This window comes from Leptonotus elevatus, chromosome 18 (genome assembly GCF_054856555.1).
Source record: "Leptonotus elevatus isolate MCC_2025b chromosome 18, RoL_Lele_1.0, whole genome shotgun sequence".
NCBI lineage: Eukaryota > Metazoa > Chordata > Actinopteri > Syngnathiformes > Syngnathidae > Leptonotus > Leptonotus elevatus.
Window position 1 is genome coordinate 848,553 of NC_141256.1, and position 27,698 is coordinate 876,250.

The 27,698-nt window shown below is 41.8% G+C and overlaps 2 protein-coding genes and 1 pseudogene across 9 annotated transcripts in view; all 3 read right to left on the reverse strand.

The window, feature by feature from the left end:
- The window catches only part of ube2j1 (ubiquitin-conjugating enzyme E2, J1), a 60,434-nt gene extending 60,228 nt beyond the window's left edge, over positions 1–206 (reverse strand). The window contains exon 1 of one of the 3 annotated variants that reach the window (XM_086061151.1): positions 1–206. This exon is cut by the window's left edge and continues 170 nt beyond it. The gene's annotated coding sequence lies outside the window, so the exon portion shown is untranslated. The other 2 variants (XM_086061149.1, XM_086061150.1) reach the window with 2 other exon arrangements.
- Positions 207–1,043: 837 nt separating this feature from the next.
- Positions 1,044–5,326, reverse strand: LOC147158199 (uncharacterized; annotated as a pseudogene).
- Positions 5,327–6,259: 933 nt separating this feature from the next.
- Positions 6,260–27,698, reverse strand: part of cfap206 (cilia and flagella associated protein 206) — a 121,382-nt gene continuing 99,943 nt past the window's right edge. For 4 of the 6 annotated variants that reach the window (XM_086061198.1, XM_086061202.1, XM_086061199.1 and 1 more), the window contains 4 exons: positions 27,519–27,659; positions 12,316–12,491; positions 12,031–12,165; positions 6,260–6,518 (listed from right to left, as the gene is read on the reverse strand). In XM_086061198.1, the coding sequence (XP_085917324.1) occupies positions 6,297–6,518; positions 12,031–12,165; positions 12,316–12,491; positions 27,519–27,659 (674 nt within the window). In that variant the 3' untranslated portion in view covers positions 6,260–6,296. Of the gene's footprint in view, positions 6,519–8,551; positions 9,684–12,030; positions 12,166–12,315; positions 12,492–27,518; positions 27,660–27,698 lie in introns of those variants that run through there. The other 2 variants (XM_086061201.1, XM_086061200.1) reach the window with 2 other exon arrangements.

The window sequence follows — 27,698 nt, forward strand, 5'->3', positions numbered from 1 at the left end:
GCCTGGTGATTGGATCCATCCATTTCACATGCATTCAGGCATGCACCTAAAACGTCTAATTCCAGGCGCCACAAAGAGATGTATAGTACAGTATCTGGTTTTATTTCGAGGTTTAAACCCGAGATTTAAATCTGTATTTTAAATAGTCCGTAGTCGTTCGCGTGACGTCAAAAGTGAAAATGCCAAGCAGGTGGAGCCTACAGGCTTGAGGCCGTTTAGCACATAGACATGTATGCAAGACACGTAATTGAGCAAGGTAGGCCAGATGTCACTACGTCTGCCATATTGGATGTGGCCCATCGGCTCGTAAACCAGCTAGTACCCCCAGGAATATGCAGAGAAAATTTCCTGATTCTGCAGAAACCAATTCTTGATCCAGCAGCTTTAAAGTTTATTTTCCGATGGCATTAAAAAACAACAACATAGAATTACCAGTTATAAAACAAATCCATATAACAAGTAAGAATTATTTCAGGAAATTATTTGCAAAACCAAACCGATGTGTAACATGATGCTGTTAAAATTATCAACATCAATATTCTCTTTTGGACAGATGTATTTGAATTGGTGGAACCCCCCCGATCAGGACCCCAGTAGTGTTCTGTTATTGGACTTCTGTGCTCTCTACGGGTTGTCCATAACAAACACCATGTTCAAACATAGCGGTGTCCATGTGTGCACTTCGGCACCAGGACACCTTAGGCCACAGTTCGATGATCGACTTTGTCGTCATGTCATCAGATTTGCGGCCGCATGTTTTGGACACTCGGGTGAAGAGAGGGGCGGAGCTGTCAACTGATCACCACCTGGTGGTGTGTTGGCTCCGATAGTGGGGGAAGATGCCAATCAGACCTGGCAGACCCAAACGTATTGTGAGGGTGTGCTGGGTACGTCTGGCGGAATCCCCTGTCAGAAGCTTCAATGCCCACCTCCAGCAGAACTTCTCCTCGGGCCCGGGGGACATTGGTTCAGAGTGGGCCATGTTTCGTGCCTCCATTGTTGAGGCGGCCGATTGAAGCTGTGCCCGTAAGGTGGACGGTGCCTCATGTGGCGGCAATCCTCGAACCCACTGTTGGACACCAGCGATAAGGGATGCCGTCAAGCTGAAGAAGGAGTCTTATCTGGCCTTTTTGGCCTGTGGGACTGACAGGTACCGGGTGGCCAAGCAGAACACGGCTGTAACGGTCGCTGAGGCAAAAACTCGGATATGGGAGGAGTTCGGTGAATCCATGGAAAACGACTTCCGGACGGTTTTGAGGAAATTCTGGTTTACTATCCGGCGTTTCAGGAGAGGAAAACAGCGCACCATCAAAACTGTGTATAGTGGAGATGGGGTGCTGCTGACCTCGACTCGGGACATCGTGAGTCGGTAGGGAGAATACTTCAATGTCCTCCTCAATTCCACCGACACGTCTTCCTTTGAGGAAGCAGAGTCTGGGGACTCTTAGGTGGGCTCTCCTATCTCTGGGTTTGAAGTCACTGAGGTGGTTGGAAAGCTCCTCGGTGGCAGGGTCCCGGGGGTGGATGAGATCCGCCCGGAGTTCCTAAAGGCTCTGGATGTTGTGGGGCTGTCATGGTTGACACGCCTCTACAACATTGCATGGTTTTCGGGGACAGTGACCCTGGATTGGCAGACCGGTGTGGTGGTCCCCCTTTATAAAAAGGGGGACCGGAGGGTGTGCTCCAACTATAGAGGGATCACACTCCTCAGCCTCCGTGGTAAGGTCTATTCAGGGGTGCTGGAGAAGAGGATCCATCGGGAAGTTGAATCTTGGATTCAGGAGGAGCAGTGTGGTTTTCGTCCCGGCTGTGGAACAGTGAACCAGCTCTACATCCTCGGCAGGGTCCTCGAGGGTGCATGGGAGTTCGCCCAACCAGTCTACATGTGTTTTGTAGATTTGGAGAAGGCGTGTCCCTCGGGGAGTCCTGTGGGGGGTACTTCAGGAGTACCGGGTACCGAGCCCCCTGATACGGGCTGTTTGGTCCCTGTCGGATTTGTTTCCAGTGAGGGTTGGACTCCGCCACGGCTGCCCTTTATCACAGATTCTCAAACATGCATGCTTTAGCGCCATGACATAAGTTTGAACACAAGTGACGACGGGCAGAGCAAACACCAGTGCGGGAGGGAGGGTTGTTGGAGGAGGGAGAGGAGGGGCTGGAGAACTCACCACCAACTCTTCTGTGCTCTCCTGTCTGTCCTCAGTCAAGTCCGCTTTTCTCGCTCCGGGCCCGGCGACGCGGTTCGGGGCCTGTGGGCCTCCGGGGTGCCCCATGGTTCCCTCTCCCCTCCCCCTTCCTCCCCCTTGCTGCCTCTCCCTTCTCACCTCTCCCCGCCTGTCCTCCCTGTTCCTTCTCCCTCGTCCCCCTTCGTCCTCCTCTACCCTCTCTCTGTTGCCCTGCCGCCGCTCCTTGCCCTGCCCAGTCCCGTCCCCCCCCCCCGGGGGGGCTCCATCCGTCTCGGGGCACCGTCTTCCCCCTACAACTGTGGCTGGGTGGGGGGGGGGGGGGGTCTTGCGGGAGCGGGGGCTGTGAGCCGGTGGGGTGCCTGGCGGGCCGTTCTGCTGCGTTGGGCTGGGGGCGCGAACCGTGTTGGGGTGGGGGGCGCTCCTGGCCCCTGGGTTTGCTCTCCGGCCGGTAGCCTCTGCGGGGCCCTGGGGTTGTGTCTTGGCGCTGCCGTGGCCTGGGGGGCCCTGGGGGGTTGTGCTTGCTCTGTCCTGGCTTGGGTCGACGGCTCCCCTCTTTGGTGGAGATTTTCATGCATGCCAGATCCACCACACCAGCATCTATCGAAATTCAAACACAATCTGCTTCTTCCTCTGGTCGTTGAATCGGTGGAAGCTGATGTCTGTGGATCTCACTCTGCTTCATCTATCCTTCCTTCCTTTTCTCAGTCTCTCCTTTGGTCACTTGGCTCCTTTGGTCTTTTGAGGTCTCCCTAATTTGTTGGAATTTAGATGTTTCTGGGGTTGGTGAAAGACTCTGGTTGGTAACCCGGTGGGTAGTAGGTCGTGTCTGGTCGGTGCCGGATTTCACTTTCCTTTCTTTTCTTTGATCCTTCCTCGGGTCCTGACAACCTCACGACTCTAGCTGGATTCTGAAGTATTCGGTTTAGGTGAACGGTATGGGATTTTTAATAGGTTTTAGGTGAATTAATGAGTACACACTCACACGCATGCACACACACATGTACACGCAAATGCACAAAAAAAAAAGAGCGCAATGATGATGACATGTCGAATCGGTAAAATTTCCGAATGAACAATACTGAGCTCTCCCTCCCCCCCCCCCCCAAAAAATAATAAAAAAGGAAAAAAGCAAAAACTTCTCTTCTGTTACGCAGTGATAATTTCGTAGACGAAAAATTTTCGGCATATTTTTGGTCACGGAAAAAAAATGTCAGACGAAAATTAAACAAAAATAAAAGCCATTCATTGAGAAGATAACGATAACTAAAATTGACTGACAATTTTTTCATTGACTAAAATGCTAATGAAAACAACACAGTGACAAAAATTCACAATCCAATAAGAAGGAATGAAGTACGAGTGGGAGAAAAGAACCCCTCAGAAGTTCAATGCACTTTATTTAATGTTCAAACATGTTTACATTCATTGTGCAGCTGTATGGTTAATATCAAGCAATTATGCACATTTTTTATTTAGGTGAAAACTAAGTTATGTTATTGTCAGTTCAACATGTTTCATTGAAACAATAAAGACACAGTTGTATTAAATGTGTCTTGCGTGTTAAACTACAGTTAAAAAATAGGTGTGTTATAATTTTCTGTATAAAAGTTTAAATATATGCTAAAGGAAAATATCCACTTTTATTCAACCTCTACTTAAACGACCTAACCTCGACCCAGAAAGTATCTGTAATTATAGGCCGGTATCAAATTTACCGTTTATTGCAAAAATACTTGAAAAAGTTGTTGTGCAACAGCTGAATGATTACATGGCTGGTAACAATCAATATGAACCTTTTCAGTCAGGATTCAGGGCCGTTAACTCTACTGAGACAGCCCTTGCTAAAGTGACAAATGATCTTCTCCTAGCAATGGACTCCAATACCTTGTCAATATTATTATTACTCTATTTAAGCGCTGCGTTCGATACCGTCGATCATAGCATACTATTAGAACGTCTCCAAACATGTATTGGTATTTCAGGCTTAGTACTCTCGTGCTTTTGTTCTTACCTCTAAGAGAGAACGCACCGTGTAATCCATGGCAATGCGACCTCTGAGTTATGTAACGTTACGTGTGGAGTCCCACAAGGGTTGGTACTTGGCCCTCTCTTGTTTAATATTTATATGCTTCAGCTTGGTGATATTATATGTAAATATAACAAACTTTCACTGTTATGCTGACGATACGCAATTATATTTGCCTCTACAAATAACAAATTCGCACAACTGCAGTATTCTGGAGGCGTGCCTTCCCGACATTTAACAATGGATGTCGTCAAATTTTTTGCTTCTTAACCCAGATAAAACCAAGATGTTGATTGTCGGTCTCGCCCATTATCGGCATCCGTTTACAAATACCTCTTTAAACCTTAATAAATGTATTATTAGCCAAAGTGACTCAGTAAAAAATGTCGCCGTTATATTCGACCCAACACTCTCTTTTCAAATGCATATTAAAAATATTACTAGAACTGCTTTTTTTCACCTTCATAATATTGCTAAAATTCGTCCTATTTTGTCTGATGTTGATGCAGAAATTATAATTCATGCGTTTGTTACGTCTCGCCTCGACTACTGTAATGTATTATTCTCTGGTCTTCCTAAGACTAGTCTTAAAAATCTGCAATTAGTACAAAATGCTGCAGCTAGACTTTTGATGTGGACGAGAAAGTTCGATTATATTACCCCGATACTAGCCAACTTGCATTGGCTTCCGGTTTACTTGAGATGCGATTTTAAGGTTTTGTTACTTACATATAAAATATTACACAACTTAGTGCCTTATCTCGTTGATTTAATAGTACCGTATGTTCCGACACGAAACCGTTGTTTGCAACATGCTGGTCTTTTGGTGATTCCAAGAGCTATTAAAATTCGCGGGTTCTAGAGCGTTTTCGATTCAGGCTCCAGTGCTTTGGAATGGCCTACCCTCAGAGGTCAGAGACGCTACCTCTGTAAAAACATTTAAACCGCGTCTTAAGACTAATTTCTATACTCTTGCATTTGGCTGAATGTGTACCTGGTGACTGCCGCTGCTCTCTTTCCCTCCCTTCTCCACGAGGGAGTTAGGTGTTATTGACTGATTTGGATGTCGCACTACAGGTTCTGTGCTGGTTGACCGGGATGCGATCCGGACCATCACCTTGAAGTTGCCGCCATTGAGATTGCTGCTCCGACCAATCGGGCTGGATTTGGATGAGGACACACTTCCCTGACGTCTTCTTGCTGTGCTTCAGTTACTTCAATGGACTTTGGCACTATTCGAGTTAATAATGTTTAGTATCACAAACTATGTAAATTTTTGCCCATTCTGCATCCATTGCAACCTGATCATCCTGGAAAGGGGATTACCACATTTGCGGTCCCTTCTCAAGGTTTCTTTTTTTTTCTTTTTCTTTTTTTTTTCCTTGCCCTCTTGTGGTTCGATTAGGCCAAGGTGTCCTGGAAGGCCGCAGTCCTGCAGGTTTTGGATATTTCCATTCTCCAACACAGCTGATATATGATCAGCTCATCAGCAAGCTCGGCATAAGCCTTATAAAACGATCCTGCTGATTGGAATCAGCTTGTGCTGCAGGACTGCGGCCCTCCAGGACCGCGGCCCTCCAGGACCGGAGTTTGACACCTATGAATTAGGGGATGTCGTTAATATTTGTCAACTGTGGGCATGTGAAGCCCTTTGAGACTCTTGTGTGATTAAGGGCTATATAAATAAACTTATTTATTTATTTATTTAAACTGAAATACAATCACATGACTAAATTATGATTTAAACTTTAATTAATATTAGTCAAAAGACTAAAACTAAAACTAAATGAAAATTTATTTTCAAAATTTACAGTTATGTTTGTCAGGTTGTCAAAAAAAGTAGGGCTAGAAAGAGCAAAGCTTAATTCGAGTTACGAGACACTGAGATGATGTTGCTCACCAAACCGGAAGTCCTTGAGAAAAATGTGGTCTTCTTTCAGGTTAAACACTACCACTTTTGTCCATAATCAACAAAAACTGAAAGTTCCTTAGTGTTGCTTTAAATTTATCATAAAAAACATCAATAAAGGTAGTCAGACAACAAAAGTGCAAGACAATCTTTTATTTATTTAGTATAGCACCTATTATTCATGAATAGATCTGGTAAGGTTTATTTTTTCCATTCGTCCATCTCTGCGTCCTCTCAGGCCGGCCAGGAATATCTGAGGTCTGGGGACACCAGTCTCACCATCTCTCTTACATTGACAAGCAACCTCCTTGGGGAGCCAAGTTTGAGTGGTATTTTCCCGTCTCATATGGCTCAGATGGGTCTGAGTTGAGTGTGTGACTGTTGTCCGAAGATCAGCCTAGAATTTTCAAGTATGTAATAGCTGTATCAGTCACTAAATACCATTTGTAGCATACAACACACAACACTATTGACAACTTTAAACCAGGGGTCTCAAACTTGTGGCCCCCAAGATGATATTTTGTGGTAAATGTTAAGCCAATTGCTTTTCCATTGTACCGGTTCCAAACCGACACAGTCTTGCTAGACTCTAAGTGGTCACTTTTTCATTACAGTTTTTCGGGGCTGTGAGGTTACAAATGTAACCGCTCTTCAGAAACTCCTCCGAGGTGGTTCTACAACACAGGCCAAGTGGAGCTGTGACGTCACTATCATGCAGTGTTGGAACTCCCTTACATTTGTTACATTACATAACAAAACTACTTTTTGCTGTAACTTCTAAAGTAACTCTTCAATTTTCCCATTCTATAACAGCCCTATAGGTATTGTACGAGCGTTACACACGTTACTTATGTTCCGTGATTTAAGTGTAAAGTCTCCCGCTGCAGCGCCGTGGCACGCGAGTCTAAACTGTAATTTACAAACGTCTCTGCTGTTCTCTGTGAGAGCGCTATCTTGGTGTTGACAGCTTTGTGCTTGCAGACTAGCCTCAGGTGGACTCTGAGTCTCTTCTCACTCTAACTTAAACACAGCACGCCCCAGAAGAGGTTATTGACCGGCTAACATATGGCAATGACGCTAGCAGTAAAGAACCACACTTCTAGGGCGAGGAGGAAATGGACTACTTTATTTAGCATGGCGAGTGACATAAATATAATGTCTTTTATTGAATGTATAGTAAGTTAAAAGAAGAAATTACGTTATTTTCGTAATTACGTCCGTGCGTCGCGGTCCGAACAGGTTATTCCAGCACAAATGAGCATGTAAACGGGAGTAACTCTTTCCACCACGCATGTAAACGTATTACCTCGATTTTTTCAGAAACCGGAATTCTGACCGTAACCCGAATTTAGGCCTCGTTATACTTCTGCGTCAGGCTACGGCGGAGACGTTATAGCGAAGCCACGCTCGTGTGTTTGTCGTCATACTTGTGCGCAATACACATCACAATACACATCAGGTTCTGCTGCAGTTTCACTCCAAGTTGGGGTGTCGCTACAGCTACCTGTAACCCTAACACAAACCCACGCACACGCACACAAAACTCGGGTAGAACGAACACTAACACGCTGCAATGGCAGCGGATAAAGGACACAAAAAACATATTGGTATGTGTTATAAGTTATGTGTTGGAAAGAAAGAATTGTCTACAGCGACGAAGAGCGAGGCGAGACAGGTAGAAATAGAGAGAATACATTAAACCACCACTAGTACTGGAGTCATTTGTTGTGTTTTTCTTTTTAAAATAAAATTTTCAGAGAAGTAGCTCTAACTCTTTACTTTTCAAAAGTAACTTGAACAACACTGCTATCGTATGATTAGACAACAGATATGGGTGTTTCATAAGCAATGCAGCAAGGCCTGCACACACCCATTTCCTGGCCTGTGTCCGAATATGCACCCTACTCCCCATATAGTGCACTTCTAAGGGGGTCACACCATTTTGTAGGGTGTCCGAATGCCCAAAATAAAATGTAGTGCACTCAAAATTACCCACAATGCACTTTGAAAAATAGTGAACGTCAAAGGTTACTCAACCATCCAAAGGGGTCTCAGATCATGTCTTGACGCACATCTTCTTTTGAAATAAATACTTCCAGTGACGTCAGCTGCTGGGGTTTTAATATCTTTGTGTTTCTGGTCATTTAAAACAGACTTTAATGCTGAATGAAACAAACTATTTCCATTTCCAAACCATTTTGAATGTTATGAGGATGGACCGCTTCCACTGAAGAATACATAGAATACAATACAAAGAATACATCACAGCACATAAACTAATATGTTGGCATTTATCGGTTTGAAACGAGCTGAGCCGTGGTCAAGGGCAGGCTGTCGAGGCCCTTTTTTTTTATGCAGAAAGAAAGTGGCATGGCCAACATTTGACCAATGTTATGCATACAACACTGAGGGGGGGGGGGGGGGGGGATGGGGGTGTTGTTGGCATGGGAACTTTTAGTTAAAGGTTTCTGTAGGTGTAAATGTAGGGAAGAGTAGGGTAATTTGTGGCAAGGGGCAAGTAGTTCTACCCCTGTTATTTAGAGAACCATAGAAGTTGGTCATGACCACATATCTGAAGAGACTGGAGAATGTGTTAATACAATGTTTAGTTTGAATTTCTATACATTAATTTTAAAGCCTAGCGGAATAACTCAAGATAGTGCAACATTTATTGATAATATTTTTGTAAATGTAATTAAAGGGAAGATAGAAAGTGGATTATTAGTGACTGATTTAAGTGACCATTTACCAGTTTTTGCAATATTAAAAATGGATAATAAATTTACATATAAAAATCAAGGACAGATTAATTGGTTAAGTAGAGTAAAAACACCAGAAGCTATTAGGGCTTTGAAAGCGGAATTTATGAATCATGACTGGCAAGAAGTTAATGTAGAGGACACAAATGACTCATATAATGCATTTTTACAAACATTTGTTACAATGTATGACAAACACGGTCCAATCAAGCAAATTGGAAAAAAGTCCATGAAGAGAGAGAAACCATGGTTAACAATTGGGCTGGAAAAAGCTTGTAAAAAGAAAAATAGGCTGTATAAGGAATTTATGAAAGATCGATTTAAGGAAAAAGAAGATAAGTATAAGAAATATAAAAACAAGCTGACAACTGTTTTGAGATGTCAAAAGAAGGATTATTATAATAAAGAAAGAAAAAAATATAAAGGAAACCTGGAGTGTTCTGAATGAGCTGGTTAAAAATAGTCAAAAAAAGAGACTTTCCAACATATATTGTGAAACATGACAATTCTATTATTGATGATACAGACAAGATTGTGAATTAATTTAATTATATTTTTTTGTCAATGTGGGCCTGAATTTGGCAAGAGGGATTGTAGCACGAAGAGATGAGATTGGTTGTACTTTAAAAAACTGCAATTCCATGTTTCTTGGAGGGGTCTGTTCAAGTGATGTGCTAGAAGTTGTGAGAAAGTTTAAGAACAAAAAATCAACTGACTCTGATGTCACTTATAGACGTAATTAATTGTGTTATCGAACTATTTACCTTTGTCTGCAATAAATCCTTTTTTGACGGGTATTTTTCCTGATAAAATGAAAATAGCAAAAGTGATACCAGTGTATAAAAATGGCGAAAAACATATTGTGTCAAATTATAGACCTGTTTCCTTGTTAGCCCAGTTTTCTAAAATACTTGAAAAACTTTTTGTAGAACGAATTGATGCCTTTTTTAATTTTTTTTTTTTAAATATGGTTTATTAAATGACCACCACTATGGATTTAGAAACAAGTGATCAACAGCATTGGCAGTGATGGAATTTGTAGAAAATATAGCTACCAATGGATAAAAACCAACATGCTGTAGGTACATTTATTTATTTATGTAAAGCATTTGATACCATTGATCACCCATTACTTTTTCAGAAATGTGGCATGAGAGGTGTTGCGTTGAAATTGTTAAATAGTTATTTAAATAACAGGTTTCAATATGTAAAAATAAATGATGAAGAATCAGAATTGAGAAGAGTGACCTATGGTTACGGTTATGGTATGGGACTTCCGTGTTTTACACATCAGCGCTGTTTCCGGCCACTGCTGGCCACGTTCCAACACTCGCACCCCCACCCCTGCGCCCCCTAACCACGCGCTCCCGCTCATCGGCGAGAGGGCGTCTCAGCTATCTGAAATGCTTCGGACACTACACACTCGCAGCCTCGTACCCGTTGACGGGAACGCGCAACCAAGGGGCACAAAGGCGGAAGCTCAAGTATTGGGACGCGGCCCATACGTCACAAACCGGAAACGTCCAGGCCATTAGCAAAATTTAGTGTCCCGCTCCCACCGGAGTCGAGCTGTAGCTTGCCGGCAGCTAGCTCCATCGCAGAAGCGACCCTTCAGCCGCGTGTCACTTCTCCCGCCGGTCAAAAGGCGGCTTCCCTGCTCAAGTTGCTATAATTTTTGTTTATTTGAAAACTATTGCCAAAACAACCTAATTGAGATTCAAATCAGTGCTTTTGATCACAAAATAACTATTTTTCAAACAAGTTTTTTTTTTTAAATATAAACTCAGATAATATATGTGTATGAATAAATATTTACTGAAAAGTCTGAGAATTGAGATTAAGTGTTTTTGATCACAATAAGAAAATAACCTATTATCAGAACAATATTTTGGAAAATATTTAAGATGGAAGCGCTGCCGCACATTCATATGAATGTGCCACATATATCTGCATTTCCGTTTTAAATATTATCCAAAATATTGCGAGTTTCGTTCTAATAGTTCCAGACTATGATTATCACATGTCTGCAGATGTTTTCATAAATGTTGGTCTCAATCAGTTGTATTTTTTTGGGACATAAAGTGTTTTGTGTTTATAGCTACATGCAACGGGAGCCATCACGGCGTGAATAATAATAATAATAATAAAAATACTGCGAGATTCATTCTAATAATTTCAGACTATCATTAGCAATACGTATCTATTCATATTGGTAACAATCAGTCACACTTTTAATTCTTAATGCCACCAACGGATCGGTTGCACACAAACACGGGTAGGCATATACACTGCGTGTTCGTCAGTCACTTCCACAAATGCCTCCCTCCTTTATTTCTCGAAGAAACAATATGCGTGCATAGTGCTATCTAAATTATGTCAATTCTTGACGACGCCATAGGCATTTTTATAGCACAATATAAACCAGGAATTAAGTCCAAAATGAACAGGGCTGTGTTGCCTGCGCGAACCACGTCACAGCGCAAAAAAGTTCAATATTACAGCGTACATGGTATAATCATCATTTTGACACTTAATCGGCTTAAACCTTTTTTTTTTCAGGGAGTCAGATAACATTGATATTTTAATGTCATATAGTCTTATGCACGCGTGGCAACATCGTGTTGTATTCTGGAAGAATATCACATGCTTGACTGTGCGTGCGCTGCCGGTAGTGCATAGGCATATTGAGCGCTTGTAAAACATGAAATAAATAATAATAAAAATAAAAACGAGAAAATAAGTTCAACACATGTCTCCAAGATAGCATTTTGTTTTTCGTTTTTGCACGTGCTGCTCCAAGCTCCAAACAAGTGCTCTATCACCGTAGTCAGCGTCAGAGTGAGTGTTGGGGAGAGGGAAATGGGTGGAGCAGCGGGGGCTGGGGGCTGTGTGTGCGGGGCGGAGGGGGGCCGACTGGTCAGTCACGTCATGGAGAAAAGAGAGAGAGGAAAGGAAGCAGCCTGCAGCAGTGAGAGAGTGAGAGAGGAGTGCTGGCTAGAGCGTCGGATACGGGTAATAAGGAATTATATTCGGGTTATGTTCGTATCTGGAAAATATCAATTATCCGTACCAGATACTCGTGTTGTACAGGTATCCGGATCATCCCTAATAATTAGTCTAAAATACTAATAGATGAATACATTGACTGACCAGTTTGATGGCTGACCTTCGCAGTTCCCACTCATTCCATTTATATGACTTCACAATGTTCGTCACCAGTGCGTGAACATCCGTCTGAGTGCCACTCTCAGACTTACTAACAAGTAGTGTCTTTCCTGCTTGCACCTGTAAAACAGCCGAACTGTTAATCTGTGTGTAATGAGGGGATTGGTGGTGATGGTGCATGTAAATTGTGGCGAGAAAGACGCATGTAAACTGAAAATGGTCATCACAAAAACAATTTACATGGTGCAATTGCTACAATCGTCAGCTTACACAAGATGGAGTTTGATGGAGTTTGAGAAGTTTAATCAGTTCAGGTGAACTATTGGCTTTTTCTGCCACCAGTGCAATGAAGTAATCAGGGCTGTTGGCAAATTTCATAGCAGCTTCTTTGGAGTTGAAGACATACAGTCTCTCCTTGTGCTTGAGCACACCGATGTATGGATTTCCTACAAGAGAAATGTCATCTTCTTACAGCGTCTTGAAGAAGTATTCCAACACGGGTAACAGTTTATAATCCCGTTTGTTAGCCGAAAGGAAAAAAACAAGTTAACAATTTGTAATACATTAGTTAAAGATGAAGTAATGAGAACTCAAATTGAACTAATTGTAAATATGAAAAGATTAGGAATAAATAATTTACAAATTGTTAGCTAATTGTAAATGCATTAACAAAAGATGAAGTCATGATGAGCTATTATCTGAACTCATGATGAACTAATAATTTGCAACTATTGGAGAATTATAAACTCATACCTTGCAAATATTAACTAATGATTAATTCGTGATTAAGAAATATCCATTACTAATCATTAAAATGCATAAACAAAATATAAAGTCATAATGAGCAAATGTCAACTCATAATGAATTATAGTAATTTGCAACTATTGAATAATTATGAACTAATAATTTCCAAATATTAACTAATGACTAACTCATAATTCAGAAATACCATTACTAATAATTAAAATGCATAAAGTAAAAGATGAAGTCAGGATGGGCAATTATGAATTCATGTTAAAAATGTGTATCTGTGGTATTGACTGTAATAAAACCTTTTTGCAGATCCAGTCCAACGTTCAATATTGCTGATTACGGCAATATTTGTAGACTGTTATCATTTACAACTTATATTTTAATGTGAACAAATTCTCTGCAAATGCCTTTCTTTCTTTTGTTATCATGAACACACTAGATTTTCATATCAACAATTCATTTACTCATCTTTTTCAACCCCTATTCTAAAGTGGCAACACATTATGTTCAAATGCTTACCATATTATCTGCTACTATTTGTATATCATAAATAAGTATCTTTTCATGTCAACAACACATGTACTATTTTTGACCACACACGTACAAAATGTTTCTAGTAATATTTTATTTGTAAATTTCCTCTAAATGTGAACAAGTCTTTAACTTCAGTATGTTTTACATTGCCAATCCAAAATCAAAACAGAGAGAGAGAGAGAGAGAGAGAGAGAGAGAGAGAGAGAGAGAGAGAGAGAGAGAGAGAGAAACACCGAGTGAATTAAAACGAAATTAAATAATTAAAAGCCATCGCGATTGTACATGTCAGTGAACACTATTGTATCAGCGGCAACTTAGTTGGAGATAGTGTGTCGAGTTTTCGATCATCTTTCTACTTGTTTTGATGAGTTAGCCCCATGCGCTAATCGACGCTAACCGCTAGCATTAGCCGGCGTAGCATGGTCACTAATGAAAATGAAAACTTATTGCAATACAGTTTGCCATACTGTATGTTGACACCTATTTTTCTTACTGTGATGTCTAGAAAGGAGTGGGGAGCTGGAATTCTGCCAACCGGGATCTTTTGGCAGGCATCTTGGTAAGTACAAGCTAAATGGCTAGTGTAGTGCAGCTATGTTAAACCTGTGACAAGGCCAAGTATGTGGTACCAATGAGATGTTTGACTCTTGGGATGCTAAATTCAGTGATTTTATGTTTTCTATGAAATGTTTTGTGTACATTTTATTTGAAATACATTTGGAATAGAATGAAAAAATATATCAAGCTGTTTCTGTTAAAAGGAGTACTGTATTCATTGATTTTTCAGAATATTGTTTGTCCATGACTTCAGTTACCAAAATTGATGTGTTGGTTGAAATGAAACAACTTTTTAATTTCATGTTCTAATAAATAGTTCATTTTTTGAAATCATAATTCCTGTTTGATTTACTATATTTTCACGACTATAAACGGCACTTTAGTCTTAAATTTTCTCAAAAATCGACGGTGCGCCTAATAGTGAGGTGCACCTTATGTGTGGACCAATGTCCAAAATCTGACTGTGTGAGAGGACTTCCCGCATATATACAAGAAAGGCGGACCTGACTGAGGACATACATGAGAGCACGGAAGAGTCAACTTGGTGGCAAGTTCTCCAGCCCCTCTTTTCCTTTTTTTTAATTTTTATTATTTTTTATTATTTTGTATGTGCGTGTGTGTGTGCGTGCGAGTGTGTGTGTATTCGTTAGTTCACCAAAAACCTATTAAAAAAATCCCATACCGTTCACCTAAACTGAACACCGCCGTCAGGAGACCCGAGGAAGGACCAAAGAAAAGAAAGGAAAGTGAAATCGAGCACCGACCAGACACCACCCACCGGGCCACCAACCAGAGTCCTTCACCAACCCCAGAAACATCAAAATTCCAACAAATCAGGGAGACCTCAAGAGACCAAAGGAGAGACTGAGGAAAGGAAGGAAGGACAGACGAAGCAGAGTGAGATCCACAGACACCAGCCTCCACTGATTTTTTTTTTCTTTTTTCTAAGAGCTCAGTATTGTTCATTCGGAAATGTCATCATCATTGCTCTTTTTTTTATTTATTTATTATTATTTTTTTTTTTTTGTGTGTGTGGGTGAGTATGTGTATGTGCGTGCGTGCGTGCGTGCGTGTATTTGTTAGCTCACCAGAAAACCTATTAGAAAAAATCTCATACCGTTCACCTAAACCGAACACCAGGAGACCCGAGGGGACCAAAGAAAACCAAGGAAGGTGAAATCCAGCACCGACCAGACACCCCCCACCAGAACTCCTCCCCAGCCCAAGAAACATCCAGACCCCAACAAATCCAAAAAACATAAAATCAGGGAGGCCTCAAGAGACCAAAGGAGAGACCGAGAAAAGGAAGGAAGGACAGACGAAGCCGCGTGAGATCCGCAGACACCAGCCTCCACCGATTCAATGACCTGAGGAGGAAACAGATTGTGTCTGAGTTTCGGTAGATGCTGGTGTGGTGGATCTGGCATGCATGAAAATCTCCACCAAAGAGGGGAGCCGTCGACCCCCGCCGGAACAGAGCAAGCGCAACACCTCAGGGCCCCCCAGGCCGCGGCAGCGCCAAAGGACGACCCCCGGGCCCCGCCAGGGCCACCGGCCGGAGAGCAAACCCAGGAGCAGGAGCGCCCCCCGCCCCAACACGGCCCGCGCCCCCGACCCAACGCAGCAGGATGGGGCACTGCAGGCCCGCCAGGCACCCCACCGGCCCCCAACCCCCGCACCCCCGCCCCCCATCCACCCCCACCACCCACTCCAACCCAGCCCCAGCCGCCCCCAGGTCCCCAATCCCCCAGACACCCAGAGGGCAGCCGCGCCCACCCCACCCCCCGCCGTGTGGAGGGACGGAACACCGGGGGCAGAAGGGGGAGATGGGGGCACCGGAGCGGGGGAAGGCCCCGGTCGTCACCCCAGTGTTCTTTGTGAAAGTTAACCCCTGTTACTGAGTCCGCCAGCTCGCCGACTGGCGAACTCTACCCCTAAACCGTGAATGTGACCCCACCCAGTGTATATACAAGTGTGTGTGTGTGGTGCATTAAAATTAGGAGCAGGTGAACCGGAGCCGATGGAAATGATATTCCCACGCTCCGATCCACCCGCCTCCCAAGCATGTTACTGAGTGTATGTGGTGCATTAAAAAAAATAGATAGGGTGGGGGGGGGGGGGCGGGGACACGGACAGGGGACCGCAGCACTGCTCTATACTGCGGCCCCCAACCAATGGCACCCCCCCCCACACACAAGTTGTGTGGTGTATTAAAATTGGAGGGGAGTTGTAGGGTGAAGACGGTGTTCCCACCCTACCCCACCCCCCAAAGTGTGTTATGTGCCCTATATGTCTATAAAAGTGTATTGTGCAAACCTAGTGTAGTGAGTTAAGAGGAGCGACCAGCGGGGCCCTCCCCAACCGGGCGGGGGCAGGAGGCGCACCGGCCCACCAAGCCCCCACCCACCCCACCGGGACCCCGGCGGGCATATGGGACCCGTCCGGCGGGGCGATAGGGCTCGCCCCCCGGATACTGGGTCCCGCCCGAGGTGCCAGGACGCCCACTGGAGCGGGGCGGGCACGACATCAAACCCCAGCCACCCCCGCCGGCCCCCGTAGCACCGAGACCCGGGCCATGGATGGAGCCCCCGGCCCAGGGGAGGGGAAGGAAGGCGTACCGGGGAGGGGGAAGGGAGGGGGGAAGGAGACGACAAGAAGGGCAGGGGGCAGCGGCAGGGCCGCAGAGAGAGGGGGAGAGGAGGAGGAAGGGTGATGAGGGAGAAGGGACAGGGAGGCGGAGGACGGGCGGGGAGAGGCGAGGAGGGAGAGGCAGCAAGGGGGAGGAAGGGGGAGGGGAGAGGGAACCACCGGGCACCCCGGCGGCCCACAGGCCCCGAACCGCGTCGCCGGGCCCAGAGCGACGGACCGCGCCGGAACGGCGCCGCCCCCGACACCAGGGAAAGCCCTGCAACGCAGCACCCCCCAAGAGACCCAGGGAACAGCCAAGACACAGCCGCCACCCAGCAGCCAACAGAGGGGCAGACCCGCCCACGCCCAGCCAGGGGGGACAGCACCCACAGAATTAACCCACTGGCATGCCGTGAATCCGAATATCAACCCCTGGTGCCCATCGGAGGTGAATCCGCTCGATCCCGCTGGCAGCAGCCGGGTTCCTGACTATAGAAGCACAACCATTAGTTACAAATTGCCTAATACAGAAACATCAATGCAAGTTATAACGCTGCTGTGACTCTCGCTAACAGGCAGAATTAAGATCCAAGTTTAGGTTAAAAAAATTCTATATACGTAGACCATGTTTCTTTAAATTTTGACATTTGGTTTTTATTTGAGGCAGATATTTTTTCCATTAAAATATGATTAATGAGGAGGTTAGACCATTGGTCGATATTCAAAGTTTGTTTATTTTTCCAGTTAACAAGAATTGTTTTTTTTGCGATAGTAAGGGCTACAAGTATAGATTGAAATTGTTTATGTGGTAAGTCAATTGTTGTTAAGTCACCTAGCAAACACAAGTTTGGAGAGAACGGTATCCTACAGTCCAAGACAGCGGAAAGTTTTTCTAAGACTTTAGTCCAGAAACACATAACCGGAGTACATAACCATAAAGCATGAAAATAAGTGTCTGTAGTGTTTTGTAAACACTGGAGACAAATGTCGGAGTCTGAGAGTCCCATTTTCTTCATCATATATTGAGTAATGTATGTTCTGTGAATAATTTTATATTGGATAAGTTGTAAATTTGTGTGTTTTGTCATTTTAAAAATGTTTTCACAAACTTGAATCCAAAAGACAGATTCCGGAGCTATAGACAAGTCTGTTTCCCATTTTGAGATGGGTAAAGACGTTTTATCAGTATATGAAAGTAACTTATATATTTTTGAGAGTTTTTTTGTTGTTGTCGGAGAAAGCTTGGTAATATCTTTAGCTAAAACAGGCGGTTGGAGCGTACCCTGGAGTGTTGGAATTTGTTTCTTTATCATACTTTTAACTTGCAAATAATGTAAAAAGTTTCCGTTTTTTATTTTGTATTTTTGGAGCAAGGATGTATATGATATAAACATATTATCTGAGAAGAGATGGTGGAGATGTGTAATTCCTTTCTGCTCCCACACATTCAAATAAAACGATTGGTTGTTAATTTGAAAGTCGGGGTTATGCCATAGGGGAGAAAGCCCGCTGGGCTCCACTTGGGCTTTTGTCATTTCTAGTGCCTTCCACCAGGCAGTCAGGGTGGCGGAAATCATTGGATTTTTAAAGCAGTTATGTCGCTTAATCGATGTTGTAATAAAGAGTAAATCTAGGAGTCTGAGGTTATTACAATCCTTCTGTTCTAGTTCCAGCCAACAGTTAGTATCTCTATTGGGTTGTGCCCATAAAATAATATATTGTAGCTGGTTGGCTATATAATAGTGCATAAAATTTGGTGCCTCTAGACCTCCTTTGGATTTATTTTTCTGAAGAGTAGATAGACTAATCTTTGCTTCTTTTTTTTTTCCAGTAAAATTTTGTAACGGCTGAGTCCAACAACTGGAACCAGTTAGCCGTAGGTTTAAATGGAATCATTGAGAAAAAATAGTTTATTTTGGGTAAAACTTTCATTTTAATAGTGGCTATTCGTCCTATTAGAGAAATAGGAAGATTATTCCAGCGCTCCAAGTCACTATAAATACTATCCAGAAGTGGAGTGAAATTTAAATTAACTAAATCAGTTAATTTAGGTGAGATTTTTATGCCTAAGTATTTTAAATTACCTATAGGAAATGAGTAGTATGGGTCCTGGCTTGCAGGGTGCCATGAATTTTCTGTAATAGGTAGAAGTGTTGATTTTGTCCAGTTAATAGAATAGTCTGATAACTGTGAGAATTTAGTTATTAAGTTAAATACTTCCCCTAACGAAATAGCAGACTTTTCTAAATAAAGTAAAATATCATCGGCATATAGATAATTTTTATGTTCTGTTACCCCAGAGCGAATTCCTTGAATCCTTCTTTCCTGGCGTATGGCTAATGCAAGCGGTTCAATATTGCAAATAATAAAGGGGACAGTGGGCATCCCTGTCTTGTGCCTCTCTGTAGAGTAAAACTCTGAGATATAATCCCATTAGTAGTAACTGTAGCTTTAGGAGAATCATATAATACTGACACCCAGTGAATAAATGACTTCCCAAAGCCAAATTTATTTAAAACAGCAAAGAGGAAGGACCAGTTAACTTTGTCGAAAGCTTTTTCTGCATCCAATGATATAATAACTGCCTTTTTATCATGCCGCTGTGACATGCTAATAAGGTTAAAGAGCCTCCTAATATTATTAGTAGAGTGATGATCTTTAATAAAGCCTGTTTGGTCGCTATGAATGATTGTCGGGATTACTGTTTCTAGTCTAGATGTGAAAGCCTTAGTGATAATTTTAATATCAGTGGTAATTAGTGAAATCGGACGGTAACTTGATGGAAGGGTGGGGTCTTTTTCTGGCTTTAATAAAAGTTGAATTGCTGCTGTATTCATGTGTGGGCGTATGTGACCATTAGTTTTAATTTATGTTACTACTCTTAAGAATAGTGGAGCAAGCATTAACCAGAAGTGCTTAAAAAATATAGCCGGATAACCATCCGGGCCAGGTGCTTTGCCAGTTGGCCCGCACTGTACAGCTCGTTTATAGTGAGTGGCGCATCTAACTTTATATTCAGTAGATAACTGAGGTATATTTATGCTACTGAGGAATGCCTCAATATGCTCAGGGTTAGGCTTGTTAGTTTCTGAGTATAGGTTGCAATAATAGTTATAAAAAATTTGATTAATTTCTTCTGGTGATTGTATGCATTCACCAGTTGTCCCTTTTATAGCCGTTATAAGAGATTGAAGTTGGTTTGCAAGAAATTTACCTGATTTGTTATTATATTCAAAGTTGTTGTATCTCAATTGTTGTATTATAAACTCTGTCTTTTTAGTTAGCATATCGTCTAACTGTATTTTTGTATTTTGTAAGTCAGTCCATTGGTTATTTGGGTTTATTGCGTACTCATCCGTCAGGTGTTTAATTTTATCTTCCAAGTCTTTTTCAAATTTTTGATCCTGTTTCTTTTTATAAGATGAATATGATATAATTTTACCTCTAATTACTGCTTTCCCAGCTTCCCAGAGAAGAGATGGAGATAGGTCTGGAGAGTAATTTTTTTCCAAAAAGTCTGCCCACTCTTTTCTTATAATTTTGTCAAATTCGGCGTCGTTTAGCAGTGAGATGTTAAAACGCCATGTCGGTGGTCGTTTAAAGGTATAATCAACTTGTAGGGAAAGGGAGACTGGTGCATGGTCGCTAATAATAATAGGATGTATTTTTGTAACAGTTTTAACAGCAATAGAGTTATTTGTAAGAAAAAAATCAATTCTTGAAAAAGACCGGTGCACAGCGGAAAAGAAGGTTAATTCCTTCTTATTTGGGTTTTTAAGTCTCCAGCTGTCGACGAGGCCAAAATCATCCATATATTCCCCTATTACTTTAGTAGATTGTAATCGCCTTATACATGTTGTATTATTAGAACGATCTATTAATGGATTTAAGACTGTGTTAAAGTCTCCTCCAATAATAATAGTAGAGTTCGCTGCTAATTCAAACAGCTGAGAGAAAAAATCATGGAAAAAGGCCGGATCATCCAGCCCCTCTTTTCCCTCGCCCCCTGCACCGCCGACCACCCCCACGTGTTCGCTCTGCCAATTGTTACTTTTGTTAAAACGTATGCCATGGCGCTAAAGCATGCATGTTCAGTGAGCATGTGTCCTCTTCTTTTCTTTTTTTTTTTGCGTGTTTAAGAGCTTAGTGAGCATGTGTCCTCTTTTTTTTTTTGCGTGTTTAAGAGCTTAACGAGCCACTTACAAGTTAATTATTTAATTGACAGCTCCCTCCAAAAGTGAGCGGGATGGAACATACCAAATGTAAAGGGGTGTCCGGGCTAAACTACTACATACAGTAGTGTATTGTTTCCTTTTTTTTCCCTTTCTTTTTTAAATGCTTTATTGAACAACGTGCACTTACAGCAACAGACATCACAAAAGTCACTTTGAAGTAGTGCAAGTCTACACAGTGTAGCTAAACAGATCACACCACAGCTTTACCAAGACTGGGAGGCAGCACCGTGCGGAGTTATGCCACAATTTGTAAATGGATCGTGAATACTTGGGCAAACGCAAAAGCAGGTATCATTTCCGAGGACATGACGAGACTAAGCCTGGCGTGTTTGATGGGAAATGTTAGATTATTAACATTGTTTTTCTGTTTCGATTTATATTTGAACCGTTTTTAATATTAGTTAGAGCTGTGTGATAATAAGACAACAGTTAATTCATATGTTAAGTCAATCTATAGTCCTTTGTTCTCTTGCCTGGGAAAGAGGAAGGTAACAGGTTTCTTTTCTACTATCTAAGGGAGTAGAGTTTGTAGGAGTTTCTGTTCGGTCAAAGAAAGTCCAAGGGCAAGCTGGTATACTGCTGTCGAAGTCTAATCTGATTTTGTACCTATGAGAACTTGCTGAGGGGAGGGGAGAGGCGATTTCCTGTGAACACTGTATTTCAATAAATGTGCTGTGTGCTGGAGGAGGAGACACACATTTGGAACGGATCACTGCTTGGGTGACTTAATTTGTGTTATCAGAAATTTCTGAATAAACCTTTGCAAAGGAACCCCTTCACCAGAAACTCAACTTCAATTTATTGGAACACGCTAAGAGTACAAAAATATTGTCTACTCTATCAGAAACTTGCCCAGTTGTTTGTTCCGGATACAGAAGATCATGAGGACTTTAAGGATTTGTGGATTAGGATTGATCAAAAGCAACATGAGTACATTGTTATATACTTCAAGTACAACTGAACTCACTGTGTACATTGTTACTTCAATTGTACTCAATTTTGTTCCGTTCGCTGCCTTTTTAAAAACATGCGCTAGCACTAGCATATGTTTTAGCATAATAGCATGCTAACATGTTTTGAGCTAGCGTATGTTTAACCGTGCGTGCGCCCAATAGTGCGGTGCGCCTTATGCATAATGTCCTGCAGTTCTCTGTATAAAAGTCCTTAAATAAAATGGAGCCATGCCAAGAAGGGTTTTATAAATCAAAGTCAGCCAGTGAGTGTACTCAAGTGCACTTAAGGAAGGTAACCCAGATTTAATGTACAAGTCACAATTATGTGTGAGGCGACCATCACCAGTGACAAACCTTAAGACACTGTGATAAACAGTGTATATAGAGTGAAGACATGTCAGTGACGCACCCATACCACATCTCCATAGTCAATAAGTGGCAGAAATGTTATGTGTGTGCCTTGTGTGTGTATTAAACACAGAAATAGTACCAGTAACTGTGACTGTGCCTTATAATACGGTGAAAATGTAAAAAATGAAGACAATTACTGCTAAAATTACATTTCATGATTCACATTTGTGTTACAATAGTGCTTAGATATTGAATATGTTATGTGGCTTATATGATAATCAATGTTTGATCAGTACAGTTAACTCTTTGACCGCCATAAACGTTATAAAACGTTTAGCATAAACCTAGGGAAGGGCGCCGAGGACGTTAAAAGACGTCCCCTATGTTTTTTTTGTTTTTTTTTGGAAACGGGTGCAGGAAAGCCTTGGGCAGCTGTGCTGAAAGTATCAGGCAGATCTGATTAGTAAAAGACTCGTTTTGGCCCCTAGAGGGCAGCGATGACTCTCTTTGCACAAGGTTGGATGGGCCGCCCACCGTGGGCGTCAGTAGAAGACGTGAGGCGGAGCTAGAGTGTTGAGGAGACAATGGCTGATGAAGCCACAATGGCTGACCAAGCAACCGGTTGCAAGCAGCTCACGCTTGAGCATTTTTTTCAAAGACGGAAAGCATCAATCAATACTAAAAAGCGCATTGATGTCGACGATGATGATGACTCCGAGCTTGACGCCAAAGTTGGAAGCCTTGACGCGACTGTTATGATCACGTAGTAAGCCTCACCGGCTAAGCGCGGCTAGCGCTGCTAAGGCCGGAAAACGCGCACAATAACCGACCGGGTACTTCTACACAATCGGACATTCGATCGGGCGATGGAGAGTTGGCATCGACCAATGCAGATTGATGATGATGATGATGACTCCGAGCTTGACGCCAAAGTTGGAAGCCTTGACGCGACTGTTATGATCACGTAGTAAGCCTCACCGGCTAAGCGCGGCTAGCGCGGCTACCGCTGCTAAGGCCGGAAAACGCGCACAATAACCGACCGGACATTCGATCGGACAATGAAGAGTACCCCGAGTCCAATGCATATTCATCGGAGGAGCGGGTACAGTCTGATCACGGAGAAGACACTGTTTCTGGACTACGATGCCACCGTGAATGGAGTGGATAAAATGGATCAGAACATCTCTTACAACCCAGTGTAGCAACTGAAGGACATGAGGAAGCCAGACGTAAAATCACCGTAACGAAACCGTAGCATGATCCTGATATTAGACTTGATGGCAACACACACTGCAGTATATACTTGCTATTCCCCGGAAAAAACGGCCTGCAAGAAAGTGGAGCACGCGAAGAGGCAATCTGTTGTGCAAATGCTGTTGCGTCTCCTTGCACGCAGGAGAGTGTTACAAAAAGAAAAACTGTCGTTGAAACATCCACATATTTGTAAATAGCACCACAGTTGCACACATTTGTAAATAGTTTGCCAAATTGTTGTCAAATTGTTACACTGTTGAATGTAAATAAACGTATTTTGCTATCAAAAAACACTAGTAGTGTTTTATAGAAGTAAAGCACTATTTAGGTGTTTGTGGCATCATTCATGGACAAAAAGAAGTGTAAAATTAACTAGAATGCATGAAATAATATCGTTTCACTAAAAGCTTGATTTCTCCGTATTTTGGTCCAAAACAGGCGAAATTGGGTGAAACTAACCATTTTCTATTGTTGATTACTAAAGAACGGAATAAGGTAGAAACAAACTGAAGATGAAAGTCCAATCTTTCATTTGGTAGTACGTGTGTTTCCATAGTCCAAACAGAACATTTTCTGTGGACCTTGAAAGATCAGTCAAAATGCTTAAATCGGCTGGCACTGACGGCATCCCTTTTCTGAAAACGTCTGGCAGTCAAAGAGTTAATAGTCTTGTTTACTTCATACAGGCTAGGTGGTTGACCATTGACAAAGGGTGGAAATGAATTTTGAGTTCTCCATGATGAGGGAGATGGTGAGCAACCCTTGATCTGAACTTGTGCCTGCTTCATTTTCTAAGTAGCTGGACTTTCAAGATCCTACCTCACTGTCGTAGTAGACGTAGACTTGGCTGAACAAGAGTGCACTTTGACTAATCACTTTGACAAACAACTTTGATGTTGATACCACAACACAGAACAATTACTATGCCTATTTGGAGGAACAATTATTTTGTCATTATTTTTGGGCCCCAGGTTGCTGTGCATAGGTAAGTTGGGCAGTGATTGTAAATATTTTAGATAAGTTGGGCAGTGATTGTAAATATTTTAGATTTTTTTTTTTGTGTGTAAATAAATGTTCTTTCCATTTAACGCATCCGTGATTCCAGTTGCTTATTGTGTGTGTGTGTGTGGGGGGGGGGGGGGGTGTGCGTGGGTGTGTGTGTGTGTGCGTGTGTTGATTTATTGGTTCTAATTAAATTAATTCTTCCTAGAGATGAACCTAAGAAACCAAACCGGTTCGTACATCTACATTGTACTAGTTAGTTAAAAGGGCTGCCTGTTCAAAAACCTTTTTGTTTTCAAGTGGTTGATCCTGTTACTGGAAAGGTAGTACACATATGTGTTATTGTCACAGCCATTTGTCTGAAAAATCTGTTTTGATTTTGGATTGGCAATGTAAAACATACTGAAGTTAAAGACTTGTTCACATTTAGAGGAAATTTACAAATAAAATATTACTAGAAACATTTTGTACGTGTGTGGTCAAAAATAGTACATGTGTTGTTGACATGAAAAGATACTTATTCATGATATACAAATAGTAGTAGATAACATGGTAAGCATTTGAACATAATGTGTTGCCACTTTAGAATAGGGGCTGAAAAAGATGAGTAAATGAATTGTTGATATGAAAATCTAGTTTGTTCATGATAACAAAAGAAAGAAAGGCATTTGCAGAGAATTTGTTCACATTAAAATATAAGTTGTAAATGATAACAGTCTACAAATATTGCCGTAATCAGCAATATTGAACGTTGGAATGGATCTGCAAAAAAGTTTTATTACAGTCAATACCACAGATACACATTTTTAACATGAATTCATAATTGCCCATCCTGACTTCATCTTTTACTTTATGCATTTTAATTATTAGTAATGGTATTTCTGAATTATGAGTTAATCATTAGTTAATATTTGGAAATTATTAGTTCATAATTATTCAATAGTTGCAAATTACTATACTTCATTATGAGTTGACATTTGCTCATCATGACTTTATATTTTGTTTATGCATTTTAATGATTAGTAATGGATATTTCTTAATCACGAATTAATCATTAGTTAATATTTGCAAGGTATGAGTTTATAATTCTCCAATAGTTGCAAATTATTAGTTCATCATGAGTTCAGATAATAGCTCATCATGACTTCATCTTTTGTTAATGCATTTACAATTAGCTAACAATTTGTAAATTATTTATTCCTAATCTTTTCATATTTACAATTAGTTCAATTTGAGTTCTCATTACTTCATCTTTAACTAATGTATTACAAATGGTTAACTAACAAACATTATAAAGTGTTACCATATTTGGTAAATTTCATTGAAACATTATTATAAAGTGTTACCATATATGGTAAATTTCATTGAAATTTTATGTGAAAGTTAAGAGTCCAAAGTTGTGACTGTTTCTGTTTGTAAACAAACAATTCAAAGCGGACTCCTCCCATGGCATAATTCTCAACCTATACTAGCTCAACGTTCACGCCCCCTGCCTCTGGCCACTTTCACAGTCACTCTGCACGTCAACATCGCAATTGCCTATCACGCCCCCGTTCTGTGATTGGCTGGAGGGGTAAACATTGCCTTTCCGCCCAGAAACGTCCCTCTTATGGCAAAACACAACAAAATGGCAAAATACAGGTTTGGGGGGGGGGGGGGGGGGGGGGGGGTTGGGTGAGGACAAAATCACCACCACACATTATCAGAAGCCCAGCTGTGTTGATTGAGAAGGATTTCATGTGTATACATCCAGTGTTTATTTAGTGTTTATTTCTGAATAAAAACTTTGGACTCTACCTTAAACACAAAGTAGCACACAATCATGACAAAAAAATGACATAACAATTAGACAAAACAGCAACAAATTATGGAGTCTGTCTGAAATGCTCTTAGTCTGGATTTAAAGTCATTCAAAGAAATAAATTCTATTAATTTCCAAGGGACCACAATTTTCTCATATTGGCCAGCAATATTAGTGCTGGGCATAAATGAATTTTTTAAATTTAGATTAATCTCACTCTAATTCTGGAGTTAATCTAGATTAATCTAGATTTAAACCCTCCATTTGGATTTTGACGAAGGCAGTAGGCCTAGATGTTACAGAGATAATGACACTTGCTGATGTTAAGTCTTTCACTTTGTAAAAGATATATATATATTCTACGTTGGGGCGGGGCTCAATATGTGATTGTACACCTGTCCAATGTTCGATGAGAATGGGATAATATCTCTCTTATCACACATGTGGGTGTCTGCATCTTTTTGTTCCTTGCATCAGAACTGAACTGGGAAAGAGAACATTCAGTTTTGCTGCCCCCACAGTCTGTAACTCTTACAAGTCTGAACTAAATCTCTCAGAGCCTATTACACTTGAAGCCTTTCGATCCATGCTGATCGATACACAGTGCGAGACCACTGATCAGTGCGTGTGTTTATGATGTGTATTCTATAACATGTATACACTTTATTTTTATACACCATTCATTTGCAAAATGTATTTACAATTATTGTAAGTATAGCTTTAGTTTTTAATGTGTGCTGTTGGCCATTTGGCCAAGTCACCCTTATAAAAGCAATAAGTTACTTTTTATCTGATAAATAAAGGTTGACATGTTTGTAACAAACCAATCCGCGTCAAAATCGCTTAAGATTTCAATGAGCTATTTGAGCCAAACACACCTAAGATGGGGGCTAGTGGGCTACATATGCGTCACCAACAAGAAAAGGCTTGCTCTATAGCATGTGTGTCAAACTCCAGTCCTGGAGGGCCGCAGTCCTGCAGGTTTTGGATGTTTTCGTTCTCCAACACAGCTGATATATGATCAGCTCATCAGCAAGTTCTGCATAAGCCTGATAACGATCCTGCTGATTGAAATCAGCTTGTGTTGGAAGAGGGAAACCTCCAAAACCTGCAGGACTGTGGCCCTCGAGGACCGCAGTTTGACACCTATGCTCTCTAGTGTCTGTAGTCGCTGGCCTCCAAGTAGCTTGCAGGTTAACCCACCCAACATTCGTGACAACTATTTACCACTATGTTACAAAGCCAAAGTGTGCAATAACCAACCCAGATTCTAACGTTGGGGCGGGGCTCAATATGTAATTGTACACCTGTCCAATTTTTGATGAGATTGGGGTTTTTTCTCTCTTATCACACATGTGGGTGGCCATCTGTTCATATTTCAATGGTACCATACGGGCTATTACCTGGAAGCAGAAGTCCATCTTTGTTAACAAGTGTGTAGCCACAGAATCCATTATATTGCAATGGTAACTTGGTAAGATTGTCAGTAGTTTCAAGGTGGAGCCACTCATGCTGCTTCAACTGTGCTGGATCAATGCGCTCACCTGTATAAAGTAGCAGTTCAGCTTGTACCTGATATCTGG